This window comes from Hyla sarda, chromosome 4 (assembly GCF_029499605.1).
Source record: "Hyla sarda isolate aHylSar1 chromosome 4, aHylSar1.hap1, whole genome shotgun sequence".
In the NCBI taxonomy this organism is placed as follows: domain Eukaryota; kingdom Metazoa; phylum Chordata; class Amphibia; order Anura; family Hylidae; genus Hyla; species Hyla sarda.
This window is the reverse complement of record NC_079192.1, coordinates 316121580-316142614: the sequence shown is the minus strand read 5'-3', so window position 1 is coordinate 316142614 and position 21035 is coordinate 316121580. Positions and strand designations below refer to the sequence as shown.

Below are 21035 nucleotides of genomic sequence, written 5' to 3'. Positions count from 1 at the left end.
CACCCTAAACAAAGTTACATGGGCTCATATGAGGACCCACCAGGTAAAACCACCCAGCCATATGTGACACTACTATAGGCTTTGACTGGGAAACTACTACACTTAAATGAGAACCATCATGCATAGAAATGTAAGTCCTACGGTCCTCCTTGGGAACATGTTGACCGCCACACAAAGCGTTGGCCAACGCGCCCCCTCCTATCTCTGCAGGAGAGCCGGAGATACAGCATTCATAGAGATACATGGATGTCGGCCACCGCTTCATGCTGGGGTTGACATGCCACATTCTAGGGAGAGCCAGGGTCCCGTACAGGAGATCGCGGGGGTCCCAGTGGTCGGACTTCTTGCTATCAGACACTTATCCCCTAGGGGATAGGTGATAAGCTGTCCTGCTTGATAATTCTCCTTTAACTGCCCTCGACTACCATTCTTTATTATTTTTTTGCATTTTTTAAAGTGAAGCAAAATGCTATGACAAAAGTAAGTGTGAATGAAGCCTAAGCCAAGTGTTTATACACCTATCAGCCATAGCATTAAAACCACTAAAACTTCTGCATTCACTTCTGCATAGCAGAAGACAGGTTGTAGACCCAGAGATGTACCTACAATGGGCACATGAGCATCTGAACCAGACAATGAAGTCATGGAATAAAGGTAGTCTTCTTACTTAAATTTTTAAGATCTCAATCTAATCCGTAGTCTGTGTGCTAGAAAAACAAGTCCACAAAACTTTTATAGAGGCTTCACCTTGCATCTTGGTGCCAGATACAACAGTTTACATTTAGAGGTCTTGTGACACTGTTCTGGAGGCACAGGGTAAGGGGAACTACACAATATCAGGCAAGTTATTTTAATATTATGGCTAACTGTGAATGCAAATAAAAGCTTAAGGTTTGGCAATTATCGTTTTAGACTAGGCCTCTCCGATGACATAATGTCACCTTTGAGTCAAGGAAAATTTGTGGAATAACCGTGACAGAAGCTAAACTTCAAGCAGCCAAGGATCATTCAAAAAATATAACATTGTGACAGATATTTTGCAATGGCCTCAAATTTTAATGTGCAACTTTTTCCCTTAAGGAAACATTGAGGTTGCAGTTATTCAAGCTACTGAGCTGTGAACACTATCCCTACTTGATATTTAGGCACTTTTCATACATAGAACTCCATTCTTTCTGGTCATATCATAAAACAATTCTCATTTCTCTACTCCACAATATAAATATGTTTTCACATGAAATATTGGATTGGGATTTACATTTATTTTTAGAAGAGCATGGCCTGTGCTCAATAAATTCACAATTGTAATAACTTTATGTGCCATTATAGTCTTCAAAAAAGCATTACAGTCCACAGCCCAGTGGTTTTGGCTTGTAATCTTTCCTTCCAGCTGCCAGGCTGAACAGAGCATGCATGCAGCAAGTAGAGGGTTAATAGCGAGCTAGGCTGCTTGGTATGTTGGCTTACTTCCTGCTCCTGAGCTTGGCTAATAGGTGTTTCTAGAAACCTCAGTTACGCTGTAAGAGTTCTAATTTCACGCTGCAAGCTTCCTAGGCGTAGAGGACAGCTCATCGCTTCTATCAACCCCAAACAGCTTGGGATGAAATATAGTGCAGCATACCATAGGCTAGTGCATTTACAATGAATAATGCACATACAATTATGACACCGATTAACCAATTTTACATATATTCAATGTTTTGGCAAGCAGCCATAAAGAATAGTCTAGCGGTTCATCATTTGTGATGTGAGTAACCTTTATGAAGCAATGTTAATCGCTAGGATCGATTCTTGACCTTAGTTAATGGCCGGCTCACCAAACTACTTGAGCCATTAGCATCCAGTAATGATCATTCATTTAAATGGCCATTAACAAGCAGCACAGGCTAATGTGTTTTTCTGGTCCTTTAACTACACAATGAGTCTGTCACAAGGACTAGGAAGAAACAGAAATGAAGTTACTGAAAAGGTACACTTAGCCTACATGTACGTATGCTCTGAACCAACATTCTGGAGAATACGGTTTATCTGTGCACTTTGACATTAAATAGGTTTTCCCCTGAAAAACACCCATCCCCTAGTGTCTGCATGGTGTTGGTCCAACCACTGTGACCTCCACTACTGATTATAACAGAAGTCCTGTATTTCCCTGTTTGAATGGAAATGGGGTCAGACATTAATGCTGCCACTCCATTCAACTCTTTTGATCTCACCATAATGTTGCATCCTATGCCACATTAGTGTATGTACCTATATCCCATAGTCAGGTGCTATTACACCACCGAAAAGTTTTAAGGAACTATCAGATATTCTGGATTAAAGATTGACAATACTACCTTTATTGCACCAACCCTGAACTATGCCATGAATATTACAACCCTTTTACAGAGCACCTACTGCTACAATGGATATTCTGGATTAAAGATTGAAAATACTACCTTTATTGCACCAACCCTGAACTATGCCATGAATATTACAACCCTTTTACAGAGCACCTACTGCTACAATGGATACTAATGATCTGCTTGGTTTTAACGTAACTTTATTCTTTCATGATTTATTTACAAGTTTCTGACCACTTATAAAATGTGTTCAATGTGCTGCCCATTGTGTTGGATTGTCAATGCAACCCTCTTCTCCCACTCTTCACACACTGATAGCAACACCGCAGGAGAAATGCTAGCACAGGCTTCCAGTATCCGTATACACTGCTTTATACTACTATATACACCGCAGGAGAAATGCTAGCACAGGCTTCCAGTATCCGTAGTTTCAGGTGCATATCTCATATCTTCACAGCATAGACAATTGCCTCCAGATGACCCCAAAGATAAAAGTCTAAGGGGGTCAGATGGGGAGACCTTGGGAGCCATTCAACTGGCCCACGATGACCAATCCACTTTCCAGAAAACTGTTCATCTAGGAATGCTCGGACCTGACCATCTTGCTTACATTATGGGTGTCATGTATGAGCATTCCTAGATGAACAGTTTCCTGGAAAGTGGATTGGCTGTCGTGGGCCAGTTGAATGGCCCCCAAGGTCTCCCGATCTGACCCCCTTAGACTTTTATCTTTGGGATCATCTGAAGGCAATTGTCTATGCTGTGAAGATACGAGATGTGCAGCACCTGAAACTACGGATACTGGAAGCCTGTGCTAGCATTTCTCCTGCAGTGTTGCTATCAGTGTGTGAAGAGTGGGAGAAGAGGGTTGCATTGACAATCCAACACAATGGGCAGCACATTGAACACATTTTATAAGTGGTCAAAAACTTGTAAACTATTCATGAAAGAATAAAGTTACATTAAAACCAAGCACATCATTGTTTTTCTTGTGAAATTCCCAATAAGTTTGATGTGTCAAAGGACCCTCTTCCTATTGAAAAAGCAAAAGTTGGATTCAAAATGTCCGACTTCAAAATGGCCGCCATGGCCACCACCCATCTTGAAAAGTTTCCCCCCTCACATATACTAATGTGCCACAAACAGTACCACCAACCATTCCCTTTTTATTAAGGTGTATCCATATAAATGGCCCACCCTGTACAGTGTTTCTCCATTCAAACTGTGATTGATGGAAACCACCAAGTACAGTGCTCCAAGTTGATCAATCATGTAAAGCTGCACAGATCTTCCATGCACTGCGGTACAAAAGCTAAGCTCTGCCATGTGCATGAGACATTAAACCTGTTCTCCAGAATGTTGATGCATTAAAAGAAACAAAAAAGCTGTACTCACCTGCTCGATCCCCCGCATCTGCTATTCCAATGAAGACTGGTCCCCTAAGTTTACCCCTTCCTGGTCCCTGCCTATATGCAAGGAGGTGCCTACTCAGACAATCACCAACAGATATCCAATGGTGTCTGTAGGCCTTAGCAGCAAATACAGTCAACAGATTCCCTTAGGTAATATAAAGTACAGCAACAGACGAAAGGCAAGAAAAGCTCCAAATAAAAAGCTCCATTATATCTAAGATCTGCATGATTATCAGACTCGAGATGAGAATTGCACTGCTCAGTTATGTTTTTAGGGTAGAAAAAGGGAGTATATAATATAATAGGCTATATTCAATACTATACCACCTTGCCGAACCTGCATCTTTAAAAGACAGGCTGCCATTACAAGGTATTTATTTTTAGCAGTGAAGAAATAGCTTATCGCACATAGACGTCTTCATGGTCACATAACTTTTATTTGTTGGTTACACTGTTGCAGAAGAAACAGTATCTCTCTTTCCATTGCTTCGCCACAGCTTTGATGTTATTTTTAACATGCTCTACCCTGTGAAGTAGCGATTTAAAATGTGTATGTGATAACGCTGAAATCTGTGCAGAGTAAACAGACATTTCCTAGTTATCAACCAGCACAGACTGTGTTGCCAAAGGCTTTGTACCTTATCAATAGCACCTGGGGTCGAAGAATACAAATAAGTCTGTTACCACAGGAAAAGCCTACTCTGTAACATTCTTGGAGAAATCTGTGCCTAATATATATATACATATTTATTATTATTATATTGTGTGTATATATATATATATATTATTTTACATACAAGAGGATAACAGCAGCACACTACTAGCGCTAAGCTGTATGTGAAATATGACATGTTTTATTTTTGCAATACTGCTATGGTGAAAAATAGAGGTTCTTAGCTTACAATTTGGCATACCATCCCACCACGGTAAGGTGACCTAATTTGGGACGGACTCTACTCTATAAATATGCCTCTCCTAGGCTAGCAGTGAGCCTCAATATCTGGGAATGTAAGGTCTAGCACATTTCTCACCCAATGCAATTAGTGAAGTGCACGAACCAAGATGGAGGCAGCTACTCCCCCCCCCCCCCCCCCCCCGCATACGTTACATAAAAAGCAATAATTGGTCAGCACATCTTAATACACAAGTATTGTATGAAATAAGTATACAGGTACAAGCTGTCATCTGCAGCAGCGTGCACCTGTATACTTATTTTAAACAATAGTTGTGTATTAGGATGTGCTGACCAATTATTGCTTTTTAAATATTATTTTAGCTTTAATTTTAGCTTTAAGAATGCTTGTAAATGAATAAATAGTTTACAGAATGTGTAGTGTAAAATGACTCTTCTTGCTCTGGATGGCCTGAGGTGGGAGGCTAACTATGGTATCCAATTCATATTAATGATAGCATGGTGTGTAAGTGAGAGAAAGTAATCTAGCTTGTACTTACTTATACAATGCTATATGTGTACTAGTTACTGGAGGAGATTTATTAATACTCCAACACCTTACGATAGTGCAGCGGGCAGCAGACCAAGACACCACTCGTTGATTTTTCCATGACAAGCCATCTCTGCAGGAACTGCCTGCTCAGTCAATAACTGGCTGCAGCAGTGTCCTACCTCTGTCCATAAGTGGTTGTATGGGACAAGTCCTGCTGAAACAGCTCATCTTTGAAGAAGCAATGAGCAGTAACCAGTGACAAACTGGAAGGAGCTGGAATGGGAGCTGTGGGGGATCAGAGTAGATAAGTATGATTTATTTTTCATATTCACTGCTCCCAAGCTTACTATAAGAAATTTTATGATAGCGGAATACCCATTTAATCCACAATTGATATCAGACATACTGTAGTCAAATAAGAATGCTGTAAAAGCTTAAGTCTCCTTTTTCTAGACAACCATACAGTGTTATAAATAATTAACCCATCTATCAAATGATTTTCTAATGAGAAAAAAAACTGTTGTAAGAGGCGGCACACCTATTGAGTCCCTTTAAGAAATCTTCCACTGGTTGTCCTCATTTGTAGAAGCAAGAAACCTAAAGGGAAGATGGTGTGACCAATATGCGGCACTTACACATATACTTCACTCATTATTTTATTAGTCTGCTTAATGTGATAATATACAGTATTTATAGTTATATAAAGCCCTAATGATAAAAATGTATAAACTACGTATTATGAATATAGGTTGAAAACTGGGTACACAGTCAAACTATTGGCCCTCTGTGGTGTTCAGGACACAAACTACCAATACTGATTGTTTTCATGGTTGACAACTCACAGCACAGAGTGATATCTAGGTATTGGGAGTGGCCTTCTAAATCTATGTTTATTGACAATTAATGACACTCCACAGAGTTTTAATAAAAGATGCTATTTCCATGGAATGGTTCCATGATCATGCAACCATCCCACTACTGCAAGTGGTGTGCACGAGACCCTCACAGTAATCCCACAAGGGATGACGTCACCAATGACCCCTAGGTAAATCACTATTCTGCCATTTCTTGAATGTAGAATTGTAGATATATGTGTATGTCACCTATCATTGTGTAACTGGACCTGACAAAGGGAGGAATAGTCCAATGTGTTATCCCTACTCTCCTAATAAACACCTTTATTTCTTCACGATCTCTAATGCACCTTGTTATCTATTCTTTGTACCCAATTTGGAGATGAATGTATGGAGGGTGGAAAATTATACCACGATACTTATAGGTTGCCCGTGGGTAACCCCAAAAAAAACTTATATTTTCCCATACACCCTATTCTTTTTGTTTATTTTAGTGCAATATTTAATATTTATATTTCGCACAATACACTTAGTTTAAAAATCATCATCCGCCTAATCATGTCCTGATTGAGGATAAGTAAATTGACCAGCCGGTCTATATTTATGTTCACATCAAGTAGTGCAAGGTGCCTGCAGTTACACCTGCACTATGTGTTTACAGGACAGGGCGTCTGTATTAAAAATTAAACGGCCCCCCTCAACATGTTTCACTACCTAAGTAGCATTGTCAAGAGGCTAGTGGGCACTGACTAAAAAACACTGTGCTGGGGGTTTTATCACCTCCCCTCATGAGATCACAGGAAGCTGTACTCAGCAGATCCAATGGGATTAAGTAATTTGTATTGATAGCCATATCAGCCAATCACTATACTCTTGCTGACAGCCTATCAAATGAGCTCTACTGCAATCTGCCAATCATGGGGAAGAGCCCCATGACCGGCAACAGCAGCTGCAAATCGGTGTCCGGATCCCTTGTGTGGTCCGTCACGTCACATCCTGCTGTGACGTCTTGCGCAGGAGAACAGATCTGATGCGCTCTAGATCTTATATGCTCATGCGCCATCAGCTGCCTGTCATCTGCGTACTTCCGGCTGCGCACAAGCTTATGCGCTGGGACTTAGACAAGATGACAGATGCGCAGTGGAGAACTTAGTAACAACAGGTAAGTTCTCCACCAAGGTCTTGAGGTTGCTTAATGACAACTTCACACTGGAAGAGACTATTGGGCATATTCTTATGGTAAATGGTAAATTTTTACCCCGATTCTTAAGATTACTTTGAATAAAGGCTTGAGACAAAAGGTTATTGTGGCTTCTTTTGGTTATTTATTATGCATATTACATTTTTAATTTTGATTTCAATTTCAATCACAAAACCAGGATACTTATAATCTTTCACCCCGAATCTCCTCATACTTATGACCTCAGATTTAGTTGTTTTCGACCATTTATATTAGGTACTTTATGAGACCACAATAAGTGTTAACATCCTGATGTTACAAATGTCAGGGTTAGATGGCTAAGGATAGTCATCTGGTTGATGATCATCAGGGGGATTTTTGACGCATCCTGATAGGCTGGATTGATTTTGATATGTTCGAGTCTACTAGACTTGAGTAGGCTCAATTAATCCTCTCTGGATTAAAAATTCTCCATGATCTCAAAACGACAAAGGTGCGAACATTGGACAATAGAGGATGTAACAAAAGATGTGAAAAATTATTATAAATATTGTTTGGCCATGGCATATTTTATATGAAGGGACTAAAGGTAAATCCCTCATTTAGACCTAGAGGGGACAAGGATTTGAACCTATAGATCCGTTTAGCTTCTTCGCAAAGAATCTTTTTATCCAGGTTACCCCTTCTCAGGCCCGTGTATACTTTAGTCAATCCGTAAAATTTGAGAGTCAACCAATCCCCTCCATGTTGCGAAAGAAAGTGCCTCACTAGAGGTGTGTCTGCCCTTGTACAAATCGTACTTATATGTAGGGAAATTCTCCTCCGAAGTTGTTGTGTGGTTTTCCCAACTTAAATCCTTGGGCATCAACACTGTACAATGTAAACAACACCAGTTGTTAAACAGTTAATAAATTCCCTTATTTCGTATTTTCGTCCATTTATTGGATTCGTAAATTCTTTTGTTTTGGTGACTAAATAACAAAAGGAACAGTTACAGCAAGGGAAAGATCCAGTGATACTGGACTTCAGCTAAGTGCCTCTAGGGGTATCTGAATAGTAGCTTTTGACCAGATGCTCCATAATGTTATCTATTCTTGGAGAGTGTTCTAAGAGTCGAATCCCAAGGGGAATTCCCTACGAGGAACACCCCACTAATCTTCTTACTCAATAAAGAATTTTCTAAAACACTTGTGTCATGATAACTGGCAGGTCTTCTTTTAAGGACTCCAGTATGGCTTTTGTATAGATGTGGGTTGCAGGAGTTTTCATATAAAGACAGGCACAATTATAGGGTTTCTCTATGTCATCCCACACTGATTACAAGTAAAGAACAATACAAGTAAAGAACAAACAATAAATAGTGAGTAAGACTGTTGAAGGTGAAAGTAGGCAGATCTGAAAGAAACCATCTACCCCCCCCCCCCCTCCCCCACTATGTTAACAGTTAAATGACCAGTGTTAACCTTAAATCCTTCCATGTCCTTCAGATCATACATTTAAGCTCTTAGGAGCTCCTGATCCCTCTACTTTTTACGTTTCTCTCAAGAAATGTGCTTATTTGCATACAGGTTGCTTGCTTGGAGAACAGAAGAGTGGAAAAATGAGGTACTGTGGATGATGCTGATCTTAAACATTATCCTCAGATGACTTTAAAGTAAGTAATAGTATCAACAACTTATTGACACATAAAATAATAAAAACATCTACAGTGGCAATGACATGTTTTGGGAGGTTAAGCTCACTTCCTCAGATTGCAGGTAGATGTTTTTATTATTTTATGTTTCAATAAACTGTTGTTATTATTACTTTGAAGTCTTCTGAGGATAATTGTTAAGAGCAGCATCATCCACAGTACCTGCTTTTCTCTACTCTCATTCCTCTGCTGATCTTCTTCTGTCTTTCCCTTTACTGGCTACCCAGAGATTTCATTTCAAAATGACACAACAAGCAAGACAGTCCTTAACCTTTTCCTTTCATACAATTCTGGCCTAATTTTCTGTTACTTAAAGTGTCCCTGTCATTAAGAAAAACTGTTGACACATCACAGAGACATGTCGAAGGTTTTAATTGGTCGGGGTCATGTCAAAAGCTTTTCTTTAACTTTTTTTATTTCTATTTTTGCTATCCCTTTCCTCTGCTCCTCCCATCTTTATCTCCTCATCCATCACTCATTGAGCTAATGATTTCTGTACTTTCTGGCACTTTACAAGAATTAATAATATTTCTGTCAAAGCCTCCTCAAGGAGTACTCCGCTGGAAAGCATTTATTTTTTATTTATTAATTTTTTTGTCGACTGGTGCCAGAAAGTTAAACAGATTTGTAAATTATTTCTAATTAAAAATCGTGATCCTTCCAGTACTTATCAGTTGCTCCACATGACATTCTTTTCTTTTTGAATTTCCTTTCTGTCTGACCACAGTGCTCTCTGCTGACACCTCTGTCCATTTTAGGAACTGTCCAGAGTAGGAGCAAATCCCCATAGCAAACCTCTCTTGCTCTGGACAGTTCCTGATATGAACAGAGGTGTCAGCAGAGAGCACTGTGGTCAGACAGAAAGGAAATTCAAAATGAAAAGAATTTCCTGTGGAGCATACAGCATCTGATAAGTACTAGAAGGATTAAGATTTTTAATAGAAGTAATTTAGAAGTCCGTCAACATTTTTGGCACAAAAAAAAATGTTTTTCAGCAGAGTACCCTTTTAAGGATAAATACAATGTAATGCATCTGTTTTCTATTGTCTATCTATGGAGATTATAATATCCTATATTTCAAACACTGCATAATATAATCAAAAATGATGTTCATCTTATATCATGTGAATATATTGATTGCTTCTCTAGTCAATTTTTTTTGTTTTGTTTTAGTTGTGTTTTTTACATTTTGAATGTCCTTTTTACTTTTTAATACTCTTAGGTCAATGATTCATTTTATTATGCCACACTTGGACCACAGGGGACAGGACCCTCACTGGTGGCATTCCCAAGTTCTCATCAGAGTATTCTAGCTAATATGTAAGTATATGAGTAAAATTTGAATAGATTTGAATATTAGTGATTTTTTTTTTGTTTACTTTGTCGTTTCACATTACATTATTTTTATGGGTTTGTTTATAACACTTCTGCCATATTGAGCAGCGGAAATGAAGACGGAAAACTGAAGAAAGCGTAAATTCATGCATATATCTCATTGCAGTTCTGTTCATGATGTAAAATACATGTTATGTTTTTGATTCAGATGAAATTAGATGTTTTCATAATATACAGTTGTTGTCGACATTATTGAAACCCTTGGTTGTTTAGTATAAATAAGTCATTATCTTAAAAAATAAATGGATTTGTATCCTACGAATATTTAAGTAACTAATTTTTGTACTTTTTGATATGCATTTTGAGTGCTGTAGGACCCATTTTGTTAGTCTTATGCTTAGCTTTCCTTGGCTCCCTTCACATATAGCTGGTGATCTGGCCTAGTTTCCAGTAGAAAAGCACTGGAGGGAAATTTAGCGGTAGAACTGATCACATTCATTAAAACGGGACAGTTCACATTCATCTGGTGCCCCAATTTGGATGCTGGCTCACCAGACAAGCTGCACAATGCAAATGGGGGAACGTTTTGGTAGAATTTGACTGGTAACTGTTGAAGTTGAGATGTCCGGGTCTTTTTACGGTAGTCTGATTTTAAACTGGAAACAATGGCCCACATGTATCAACTTGTTAGAGACAAAACACTGGTGTATTTTTCCATAGCAACCAATTACAGCTCAACTTTCATTTAAACAGAGAGTATTAACGTATAAAAGTTGAGTGTTGATCAGTGGATATAGGCAAATCACTCCAGTTTTTGTCTTCAATTGATAAATATGGTCCAATTGTTTTTTTGTTTTTGTTTTTTCCCTGTCAGGTGTTTATTTTCTTGGTATTCTGTTCTGTAATCACTTAATTTTAAAAGATATTTTACATGGTTTACTTAATATTAAGAGGTTCAGATAATGTTGACTTCAACTGTATGGTTATATAGTTAGTTTACATTGAGATCTGTAAAATCACTAGAACACAAGTGTACGAGAAAATTTCTTAGTATTTGTCATTTTTGACTCTTTGGCAGGTGTGTAGCTTTTTATCCATACACAGCTCATGGTCCAGATGAGATAGACCTCCAAAAGGGAGAAGGTGTCCGTGTCTTAGGGAAATTCCAAGAAGGCTGGCTACGTGGGGTTTCACTAGTTACTGGAAAAATTGGAATCTTTCCAAGTCATTGTGTTAAACCTGTGTACAGGTTAGTATAATCTGACTGAAGTTTGCTTTTCAATTCTAGAGTGCACAACTTCAACACTGTAAGTTTTATATGCATAAAAGGGTTTTCCTACAAATGGCCTTAAAGGGGTACTCCGGTGGAGAACTTTTAACTGAGTTAAACAGATTTGTAAATTACTTCTATTAAAAAATCGTAATCCTTCCCGTACTTATTAACAGCTGTATACTACAGAGGAAATTCTTTTCTTTTTGGATTTTTTTTCTGTCACGACCACAGTGCTCTCTGCTGACACCTCTGTCCATTTTAGGAACTGTTCAGAGCAGCATTTGTTTGCTATGGGCATTTTCTCCTGCTCTGGACATGTCCTGACATAGACAGAGGTGTCTACAGAGAGCACTGTGGTCGTGACAGAAAAGAAATCCAAAAATAATTTCCTCTGTACTATACAGCCGCTAATAAGTACTGGAAGGATTAAGATTTTCTTAATAGAAGTAATTTACAAATCTGTTTAACTTTCTGGCATCAGTTGATAAAAAAAAATTAAAATAATTCCACCCGAGTACCCCTTTAAGAATAAAAATTGTATAGTTTTTATAGTTTCTGTCAGCCCGTTAGACTTTCAATAAAGCAGCAGTATGCATACACCACTGCTGTTCCATTTTAACAAGTGGGATCATATTAAAGTGATTCCTGGGGTGTCCCATCATTGTGATAAATGTCATTTATGAGAAAACTCCTTTAATAGCTTATTACAAAAATTTGGGTAGAAATAATTAAAATAACAATAACATAGAATTGGATGAAAACACAATATGATCTTGTATTTAATAGAAGTGTTGTGGTTCTGTGGTTTAAAATGTACCGTAAGCATCAGGATAACTTTATGAAGGAAATATTTTTAAAATGTTGTTGGTTAAGGCCAACAGTTTTTGTAAACTTTTGGGACTTCGTTATCATCTGCAATATTATTAACCACTTAAGGACCAAGCTCATTTTGACCTTAAAGGGGTTGTGCGCTGCCCTGCAGTTCGGAGCTCCGCTCACAGCGCCCGGAAGTTCATTACTCCGAACGCTGTGTGCGAGCTTCTGTGTTCGCAGCCGCCGGGCATGACGTCACGCCCAGCCCCTTCGTGACGTCTCGCCTGCCCCCTCGTGACGTCACGCCCGCCCCCTCTACCAAAGTCTATGAGACTTTCGTTGAGGGGGCGGGCGAGATGTCACGAAGGGGCCGGGCGTGATGTCATGCCCGGCGGCGGCAAACACGGAAGCTCGCACACAGCGTTCGGAGTAATGAACTTCCGGACGCTGTGAGCGGAACTCCGAACTGCACAGCAGCGCACAACCCCTTTAAGGACCAGGCCATTATTTGCACATCTGACCTGGGTCATTTGATGCATTAATAACTCTGGGATGCTTTTACCTATCATTCTGATTCCAAGACTGTTTCTTTGTGACATATTCTACTTTAAGATAGTGGTACATTTTTGTCAATATTTGCATCATTTGTCCGTGAAAAAAATCATTAAAAATTTTGCATTTTTCTTACTTCGAAACTCTCTGCCCAAACTTTTGCAGATGCAATTTTTTGGTTTTCTGTTATTTTGAAAGTGTAAATGATGGAAATAAAATCTAACTTTTGTTGACATATTATAAGAATGTCTAATCTGTAATTTGATGCCTTGTGGAGATTTTTCCATCTTTCCTTGGCTTCTTTATGCACATTAATACAAATTTTTACCTGGGGTGCCCAAACTTTTGATCCCCACTGTACATCGGAACCACTGCAACTATTAGCCATTTCAATGCAATTTTGGCCTCAAATGTACATATCTCCTTTTACCTCTTGTGAAAATTAAAAGTAAGTGGCTACACCGGCATGTTAGTGTATTTTTTTTATTATACTAACATGCTGGTGTTGCTCCCAACTTTTCTTTTTCATAAGGTGTTAAAGGAAAATACCCCCCAAAATTTGTAACACAATTTCTCCCAAGTAAGGAAATACCCCATATGTGGCACTAAACTGTTGCCTTGAAATATGACAGGGCTCCAAAGTGAGAGAGCGTCATGCGCATTTGAGGCCTGCATTAGGGATTTGCATAGGTGCGGACCCGGATGCAAGCATGGCATTTGTCTCCTTCACCAAAAATATCCTACTGCAGTGTTTCCCAAACAGTGTGCCTCCAGCTGTTGCAAAACTCCCAGCATGCCTGCACAGTCAATGGCTGTCCAGCAATGCTGGGAGTTGTTGTTTTGCAACAGCTGGAGGCTTCATTTTGGAAACAGTGCCGTACAAGATGTTTTTAATTTTTATGGGGGGGGGGGGGGGGGTAACTGTGTAAGGGTGTGTTTATGTAGTGTTTTATTCTTTTATGTAGGTGTAATGTAGTGTAGTGCTTTTAGGTTACATTCGCACAGGCGGGGGTTTACAGCAAGTTTCCTGCTGGGAGTTTGAGCTGCAGAGGTAAATTTGCCACAGCTCAAACTTCTAGCGGGAAACTCACTGTAAACTTCTGCCCATATGAATGTACCCTGTACATTCACATGGGGGATGGGGGTGCACAGCTGTTGCAAAAGTACAACCCTGAGCATGAACTGACAGTCCGTGCATGCTGGAAGTTGTAGTTTTGCAACAGCTGAAGACTCACAAGTTGGTAAACACTGAGTTAGGTAACAGACCCTAACTCAGTGTTTTCCAACCAGTGTGCCTCCAGGTGTTGCAAAACTACAACTTTGGCTGTGCATGCTGGGAGATGTACTATTACAACAGTAGGCGGCACACAGGCCTCACCTCCCGTTGTATTCCTCCCCCGCCTCTGCGGCCCCACTGGTGCCTCCCACCAAGGGATCCCTGCTGCCCACCGGACCCCACCTCAGTCCTGCTTAGCAAGGGTGATTGGTGCTGTCTCGGACAGCACCAATCACACTTTTTTTTCTGGGTCACTGGAGATCCGATTAGCCCAGAAAAGCCATAATCAGTCCTGACCGGCAAAATATGGGGGGGTCATGGGGGGCTGATATGGGGGGTCTCAGGACCCTCCCATGCATTGTCACGGGATGCCTGCTGAACGATTTCAGCAGGCATCCCGTTTCGTTCACTGCCCATGTACCGGAGGTGAACGGAAACGCAGAGGGTGTACAGGTCCTTAACTACCATCCTTGAAGTTTATGCCTCCTTTCCTGGAGCTGGAGCATTTCTGTTGCAGAAGAATTTCAGTGGTAAATTTGACACTTGGAGTTTCTTTTCTAAACTTTTCTTTCCTGCTGAGAGGCAGGCTCCCCGTCACCTCAAGACAAGGCCAGTGGCTACCTAACTCTAGCCGCCTTACACCAATTGAGGAATTACACCATTTTAGACAGGGAATTGCTTGCAACACAAATCATAAAAACTTGCAATTTGCTCTGCATTTTTTTTCTCAACAAGCCAGGTGAGCTTCACGAGATTGAGCTTTCTCCTGCAGGCAGATGTTGTCTCCTGTTCTTTTAAATTGGCTGACTAGACTGAAGAACTTCATCATATTACTGACCCCATTTGTCTGGTTTCTGTGGCTCCTATTCTTCCCCCTGGGAAAACCTTTGTACCCCCAAGAATAAGAAAATACTCACCTGGGGACATTCTAAGTGTGCTGGTCACCCTGGGATCCATAAAACTCTTTTTGCCATTATTGGTGGCCTGCCCTGCCCACGAATATCTGGGACTTTGTATCATGATGTACCATTTGGGCCCACAACAAGGTTTGCAGAGCCAAAACTGAAGGGTTCCTGCCCAGATGTGCCCTGGCAACATATCACTGTGGATTTCATAACAGGTCTGGCTGGCAGTTCCATAATCTGGGTAGTGTGGATCACTTCTCCAAAATGGCACATTTTGTTACCCTTACTGAGTTGCCCTCTGCTACTCGCCTTGCTCATCACTTCAAGTAGCGCATATTCCGTCTTTGTTGGTTGCCTCTCCATATTGTATTGGAATAAGGGGTCCAGTTAACATCTAAATTCTGGAAAGCACTTTATCAGCTCGATATCAAGCTGTACTTCTCCCCTGGATTCCCTCCACAGAATAATGGACACAGAGACCTTGTGACCCAGATCCTAGAAAGCTGCCTAATACACTTTTTCTTCTCTGCATGATGATTTGCTACTGCACTTTCTATTGGCAAAGTTTTCTACAACAGTCACTCTGGAGAATCTACTGGAGCTTCCCCCTTTCTACTATATGGTCTTTATCGATGTGTTCCACTGACCATCCCAGCAGCCTCAGATGTACTTGCTCCAAATTCCTTCTTCATAGCATTCTTGAACATCTGAAAGCAGACCATATCATCTCTTTCTCTAGCGGTGTCCCATATGAAGAGGAATGAAGATGGTAAACAAAGACCTCCACCTTATTTTACTTCGGGGGTAGCGGTCTTCAAGAAACATCTGCATTAAAATACTCATTACAATTTAATTCCTCAGTTCCTTTGGCCATTTGAAGTCTTGAAGCAAATTAACCCGGTCTCCAACAAACTCTGGCTGCCTCCTTCTCTTCAGGTACCACCACTTTCCATGTGTCGCGTTTGAAACCTTAAATTCTTAACAGATATTCCAAGTCTTCTTCCTCCTTAAAATATGTTTCTGCAGAAGCTGACTCTGAATTTGACCTCTAGAGTGTCCTCAATTGCAAGAGAGTTGGTGGAAAAAAGTATTTCCTGGTTGACTGGACTATTCATAACTATTGTGTTAAATAGGGATATTGGGAACAAGAGGACAATATCTACTCCTCTACCCTCCTAAAGAAATTATCTTGTTTTTGATCCTAGAATTGGGGGGGGGGGGGGCATTTGTCATTTTCTGGCATGTGATGTGTCCTGCCACTCACCACATTGGTTGTTCTAGCTGCAACCCCATTGGTCCAGACTTTCTCCTCTAGCCTCTCCCCTACTTCCTCCTCTATGGTCTTAGTGGGACAACAGTTTTTTATGAGATTACAATTTAGCATGATATGTATTCCCTTCCAGGGTCCCCTGCATGATATTATTTCAATTGACAACATTATGTTCTGTGAATTTTGATTGATATTAATACCAGCCCAGTTTCTTATGTAAGTAATTTCCGCATACTGCACACAAGTGCTAGTGGTGGACATAGTAGGTGCCATATTACCCTTATGTATACTTTTTCCCAATAGCGTACTGCTGTAGATATACATAGGTCAATTTATACAGAGAGCCTGCTTCCAGAGAGATACAAAAAGCCTTTCTGCTACATATGAGATATGTGAGAGTTGAGATATCCTGGTATAGATGTTGCCCCAGACCCAATGAACTCCATGTAATACCTCTGGTTATACCATGTGCAAAACCAAACTAGATGAGCAGTCCTGTTAAATGGGCACTGTCACTAAACATAATTTTTGCTATTTTATTCCTCTAGTGTATTAATTAAACTTGCTAATGTATTTCATGCTAAAAAAATTATGAATAATTATATTTTTTCTTCAGCCGTGAAATTGCAGCCACTAGGGGTCTCCCTTCAGGTCCTGCCCACATTACCTGTCTCTTCACGCTGGGGTTTTGGTGTCCTGCTGGCCTGACAAGAGACCAAAATGAATAAATGCAGGCGAGATCTGATCTAAGCACAGCGCTTGCTCTCTGCCCAGTCAATCATGCAAGGTAAAGTGAGTGCTGTGTGCAGCAGCGCAGCAGGTCTGTTCCGATTCTCCTCCTCTCTGTGTTACAAGTACAGAGAGGAGGGGATTGAAGAGCAGCCTGCCACAATTGGCTTCCTCTTCTATGCTGCACTTTGTAGTGCAAGCGCAGTATAGAAGTGAGAGGGCAGAAGTTCTCCTGGCAGGGCTTTAGTTGAGGTTGTGCCAGCTGGGGAATGCCCCCTCAGGAGCCCCAGAGCTCACAGACAGTGAGCCGAAGATAAATGGAAATATTAATGTAGTAAAAATGAAACACAACTAAAATAAAAGCAGGGGATTTGCTATAAGGGTGGGGGTTGGGGGGAATGAATAGGGAGGGGGGGGGGGGGATTTCATAATAACAAGTACTCTTGTTAGGTTTGGCCTTGTGCTTCTTGGAACAGTTATGAGCCTGGGCCCAACTTGATATATCTGGCCCAAGATGCTGTGTGGTCTAGGCCTAGAAAATGTGCTAAAATACTTTGAGTATCTCTATTTAACTTTATTTCTCTCTTCAATTTTCTTGTCAAATTTTAGCAGATTAAACTTTTGAATCACAGTTATTTATCTATTTGTACTTTTATATTTAGACTCTACAAACCCCTATGCATTGAAAAGCTTGCATGGCTGTTAGACTTTGAAAATGTCTTTGAATGAATATGAATGTAACCACTTTGAATTGCTTTCATGCTACATACTAAAATGTGTAGAAATTACATACTTGGCTTGTGTAATTATAGAGGTTGGCTCAGTGCTTTCTGGAACAACATTGATTCTTTTGTGCTCAGCTAGAAATGTAAGTTTATGGGAAGAACCAGGCTTTATCCTGTGAAAATGCTTAAGGAATTAAATGTGAAACATGAAATTGACAGGAAAGAAATGCATTAGATGGATTTAAGTGGTTTCATTACTAGGTGGAATGCTGGGTGTTGGTAATGTAACACTGTTGTTATAATTGCAAACAACTAGTGGTAGCGGAGGTAAAGTAACTTTTAGTCTTATAAAGGAGAGTGATTCCTAGGAGATGAGAAGAGGATATCAGCAAGACTAAACTAAAATAGTGTTCATTTTTATTTTTTTTATTTAAACGTCTTCTTAGGATTGGGACATTTATAATAATAATAATAATAATTTATTTATATAGGGCCTACAGATTCCTCAGCGCTTATTTTGATTAGTTCTTCTAACCATAATAACTTTTAGTTGTTCATCATACTTATGCTTGAATTACCGTATATACTCGAGTATAAGCCGACCCGAGTATAAGCCGAGACCCCTAATTTCAACCCAAAATCCCAGGAAAAGTTATTGACTCGAGTATAAGCCTAGGGTGGGAAATACCTCATCCCCCCCTGTCATCATCCAGACCCGTCATTAACATCCTCATCATCATCCCCTTGTCATCATCCCACACATCCCCCCTTCATCATCCCCTTGTCATCATCCCACACATCCCCCCTTCATCATCCCCTTATCATCCCACACATCCCCCCTTCATCATCCCCTTATCATCCCACACATCCCCCCTTCATCATCCCCTTATCATCCCACACATCCCCCCTTCATCATCCCCTTATCATCCCGCACATCCCCCCTTCATCATCCCCTTATCATCCCACACATCCCCCCTTCATCATCCCCTTATCATCCCACACATCCCCCCTTCATCATCCCCTTGTCATCATCCCACACATCCCCCCTTCATCATCCCCACCCCCCTTCATCATCCCCACACCCCCCCTTCATCATCCTCTTCTCATCATTCGCCCTCAGTGGTCTTCAACCTGCGGACCTCCAGAGGTTTCAAAACTACAACTCCCAGCAAGCCCGGGCAGCCATCGGCTGTCCGGGCTTGCTGGGAGTTGTAGTTTTGAAACCTCCGGAGGTCCGCAGGTTGAAGACCACTGCGGCCTTCAACATCATCCAGCCCCCCTCTCACCCCCTTTAGTTCTGAGTACTCACCTCCGCTCGGCGCTGGTCCGGTCCTGCAGGGCTGTCCGGTGTGGAGGTGGTCCGGTGAGGAGGTGGTCCGGGCTGCTATCTTCACCGGGGGCGCCTCTTCTCCGCGCTTCCGGCCCGGAATAGAGGCGTTGCCATGACAATGACGCAGAAGTACGTTGGCAATGAACGCACCTCTGCATCGTTGTCACGGCAACGTGACTATTCTGAGGCCGGGCCCGAAGCGCTTAGAAGAGGCCTCCCCGGTGAAGATAGCAGCCCGGAACCACTATCCCACCGACCACCTCCTCACCGGACAGTCCTGCAGGACCGGACCAGCGCCGAGCGGAGGTGAGTACTCAGAACTAAAGGGGGGTGAGAGGGGGCTGGATGATGTTGAAGGCCGCAGTGGTCTTCAACCTGCGGACCTCCGGAGGTTTCAAAACTACAACTCCCAGCAAGCCCGGACAGCCGATGGCTGCCCGGGCTTGCTGGGAGTTGTAGTTTTGAAACCTCTGGAGGTCCGCAGGTTGAAGACCACTGCGGGTGGGGGAGTTCACTCGAGTATAAGCCGAGGGGGGTGTTTTCAGCACGAAAAATCGTGCTGAAAAACTCGGCCTATACTCGAGTATATACGGTACAAACCTATTAAACTGGCACTGCCCCCTGAGGTCACGGCATTGCTTTACAAGCTAATCACCATGGACATAAAGAGGACCATCTACAAATTAAGCTGGGTTCACACCACGTTTTGTACTTACGGTTCCTGTATACGGCTGGGAGGAGGGGGGGGGCTTAATCGCGGCGCCCGCACTCAGCCGTATAGGGGAACCGTATTTAATGCATGTCTATGAGCCGACCGGAGTGAACCGCAGCCTCCGGTCGGCTGCGTTTTCGGCCATATGAGGTTTCTCGACCGCAGGCAAAAACGTGGTCGACCGTGTGTTTGCCTACGGTCGGGAAACCGCATACGGCCGAAAATGCAGCCGACCGGAGGCTGCGATTCACTCTGGTCGGCTCATAGACATGCATTAAATATGGTTCCCCTATACGGCTGAGTGCGGGCGCCGCGATTAAGCCCCGCCCCCCCTCCTCCCAGCCGTATACGGGAACCGTAAGTACAAAGCGTGGTGTGAACCCAGCCTTATGGCTCTGCTGCATTGTTATTCACACTCCGCTTTTTCTATTATTCTAGACAGTGTCCATTTGAACTGACATTGCAGCTTTTATCCTTAGCTGAATATATTCCATTGACCATATAAACCTCTGTATGTGGTCACTAGCATAATTTGTTCTTTTGTGTTTAATTTATATCAATTTCAGACATCATTTTTTTTTTCTTTAAGGACAAAATTTGGGCAAACTGTCTACCGGAACAAAACTGTAAAAACCAATGCTAGAACTAGATACTGTTATGTTAATGGGGTTATCTAGAAATAGAAAAACGGAGCAAATTTCTTTCAAAAACCACTTCTCCGTCTGTCTCCAGGTTGGGTGTGGTGTTACAACTTGGCTCCATTCACTTCAATGGAACTGAGCTGTCGAACCACACCCAACCTGGAGACAGGTTTTTGAAAGAAATTAGCTCGTTTTTTTTTTTTTTTTTTCCTGGATAACCCCTTTGTGTCCAAGACCATTTGGGCCTTTTTGCCCAAACTATATATATATTTTTTTATTGCACTGTAAGAGCTATAACTTTTTAAAAATGTATAGATATAGCCTTATATTGGTTTCTTTTTTATGGGACAAGCTGTACTTTTTAAAGGCACTATTTTGGGGTTCATTTAAACTAATTATTTTATTAATTGTTTTTATTGGGGGGGTGGTGTTAATGAAAGAAATGGGATTTTATCTAATCCAGTCATCTAGCCATCAAAATTTGGCCTTTGTAAAAGATCCTTCTGCTTATACTTTTTCCTGCATTCAACACATAAGCTTTTAGAAAT

General features: G+C 41.2%; 1 protein-coding gene across 2 annotated transcripts in view; it reads left to right on the top strand.

The window, feature by feature from the left end:
* The window catches only part of SH3RF2 (SH3 domain containing ring finger 2), a 145578-nt gene that overhangs the window by 89221 nt on the left and 35322 nt on the right, over positions 1–21035 (top strand). For both annotated transcript variants that reach the window (XM_056574887.1, XM_056574888.1), the window contains 2 exons: positions 10149–10246; positions 11340–11510. In XM_056574887.1, coding sequence (XP_056430862.1) covers positions 10149–10246; positions 11340–11510 — 269 coding nt within the window. The remainder of the gene's footprint in view (positions 1–10148; positions 10247–11339; positions 11511–21035) is intronic.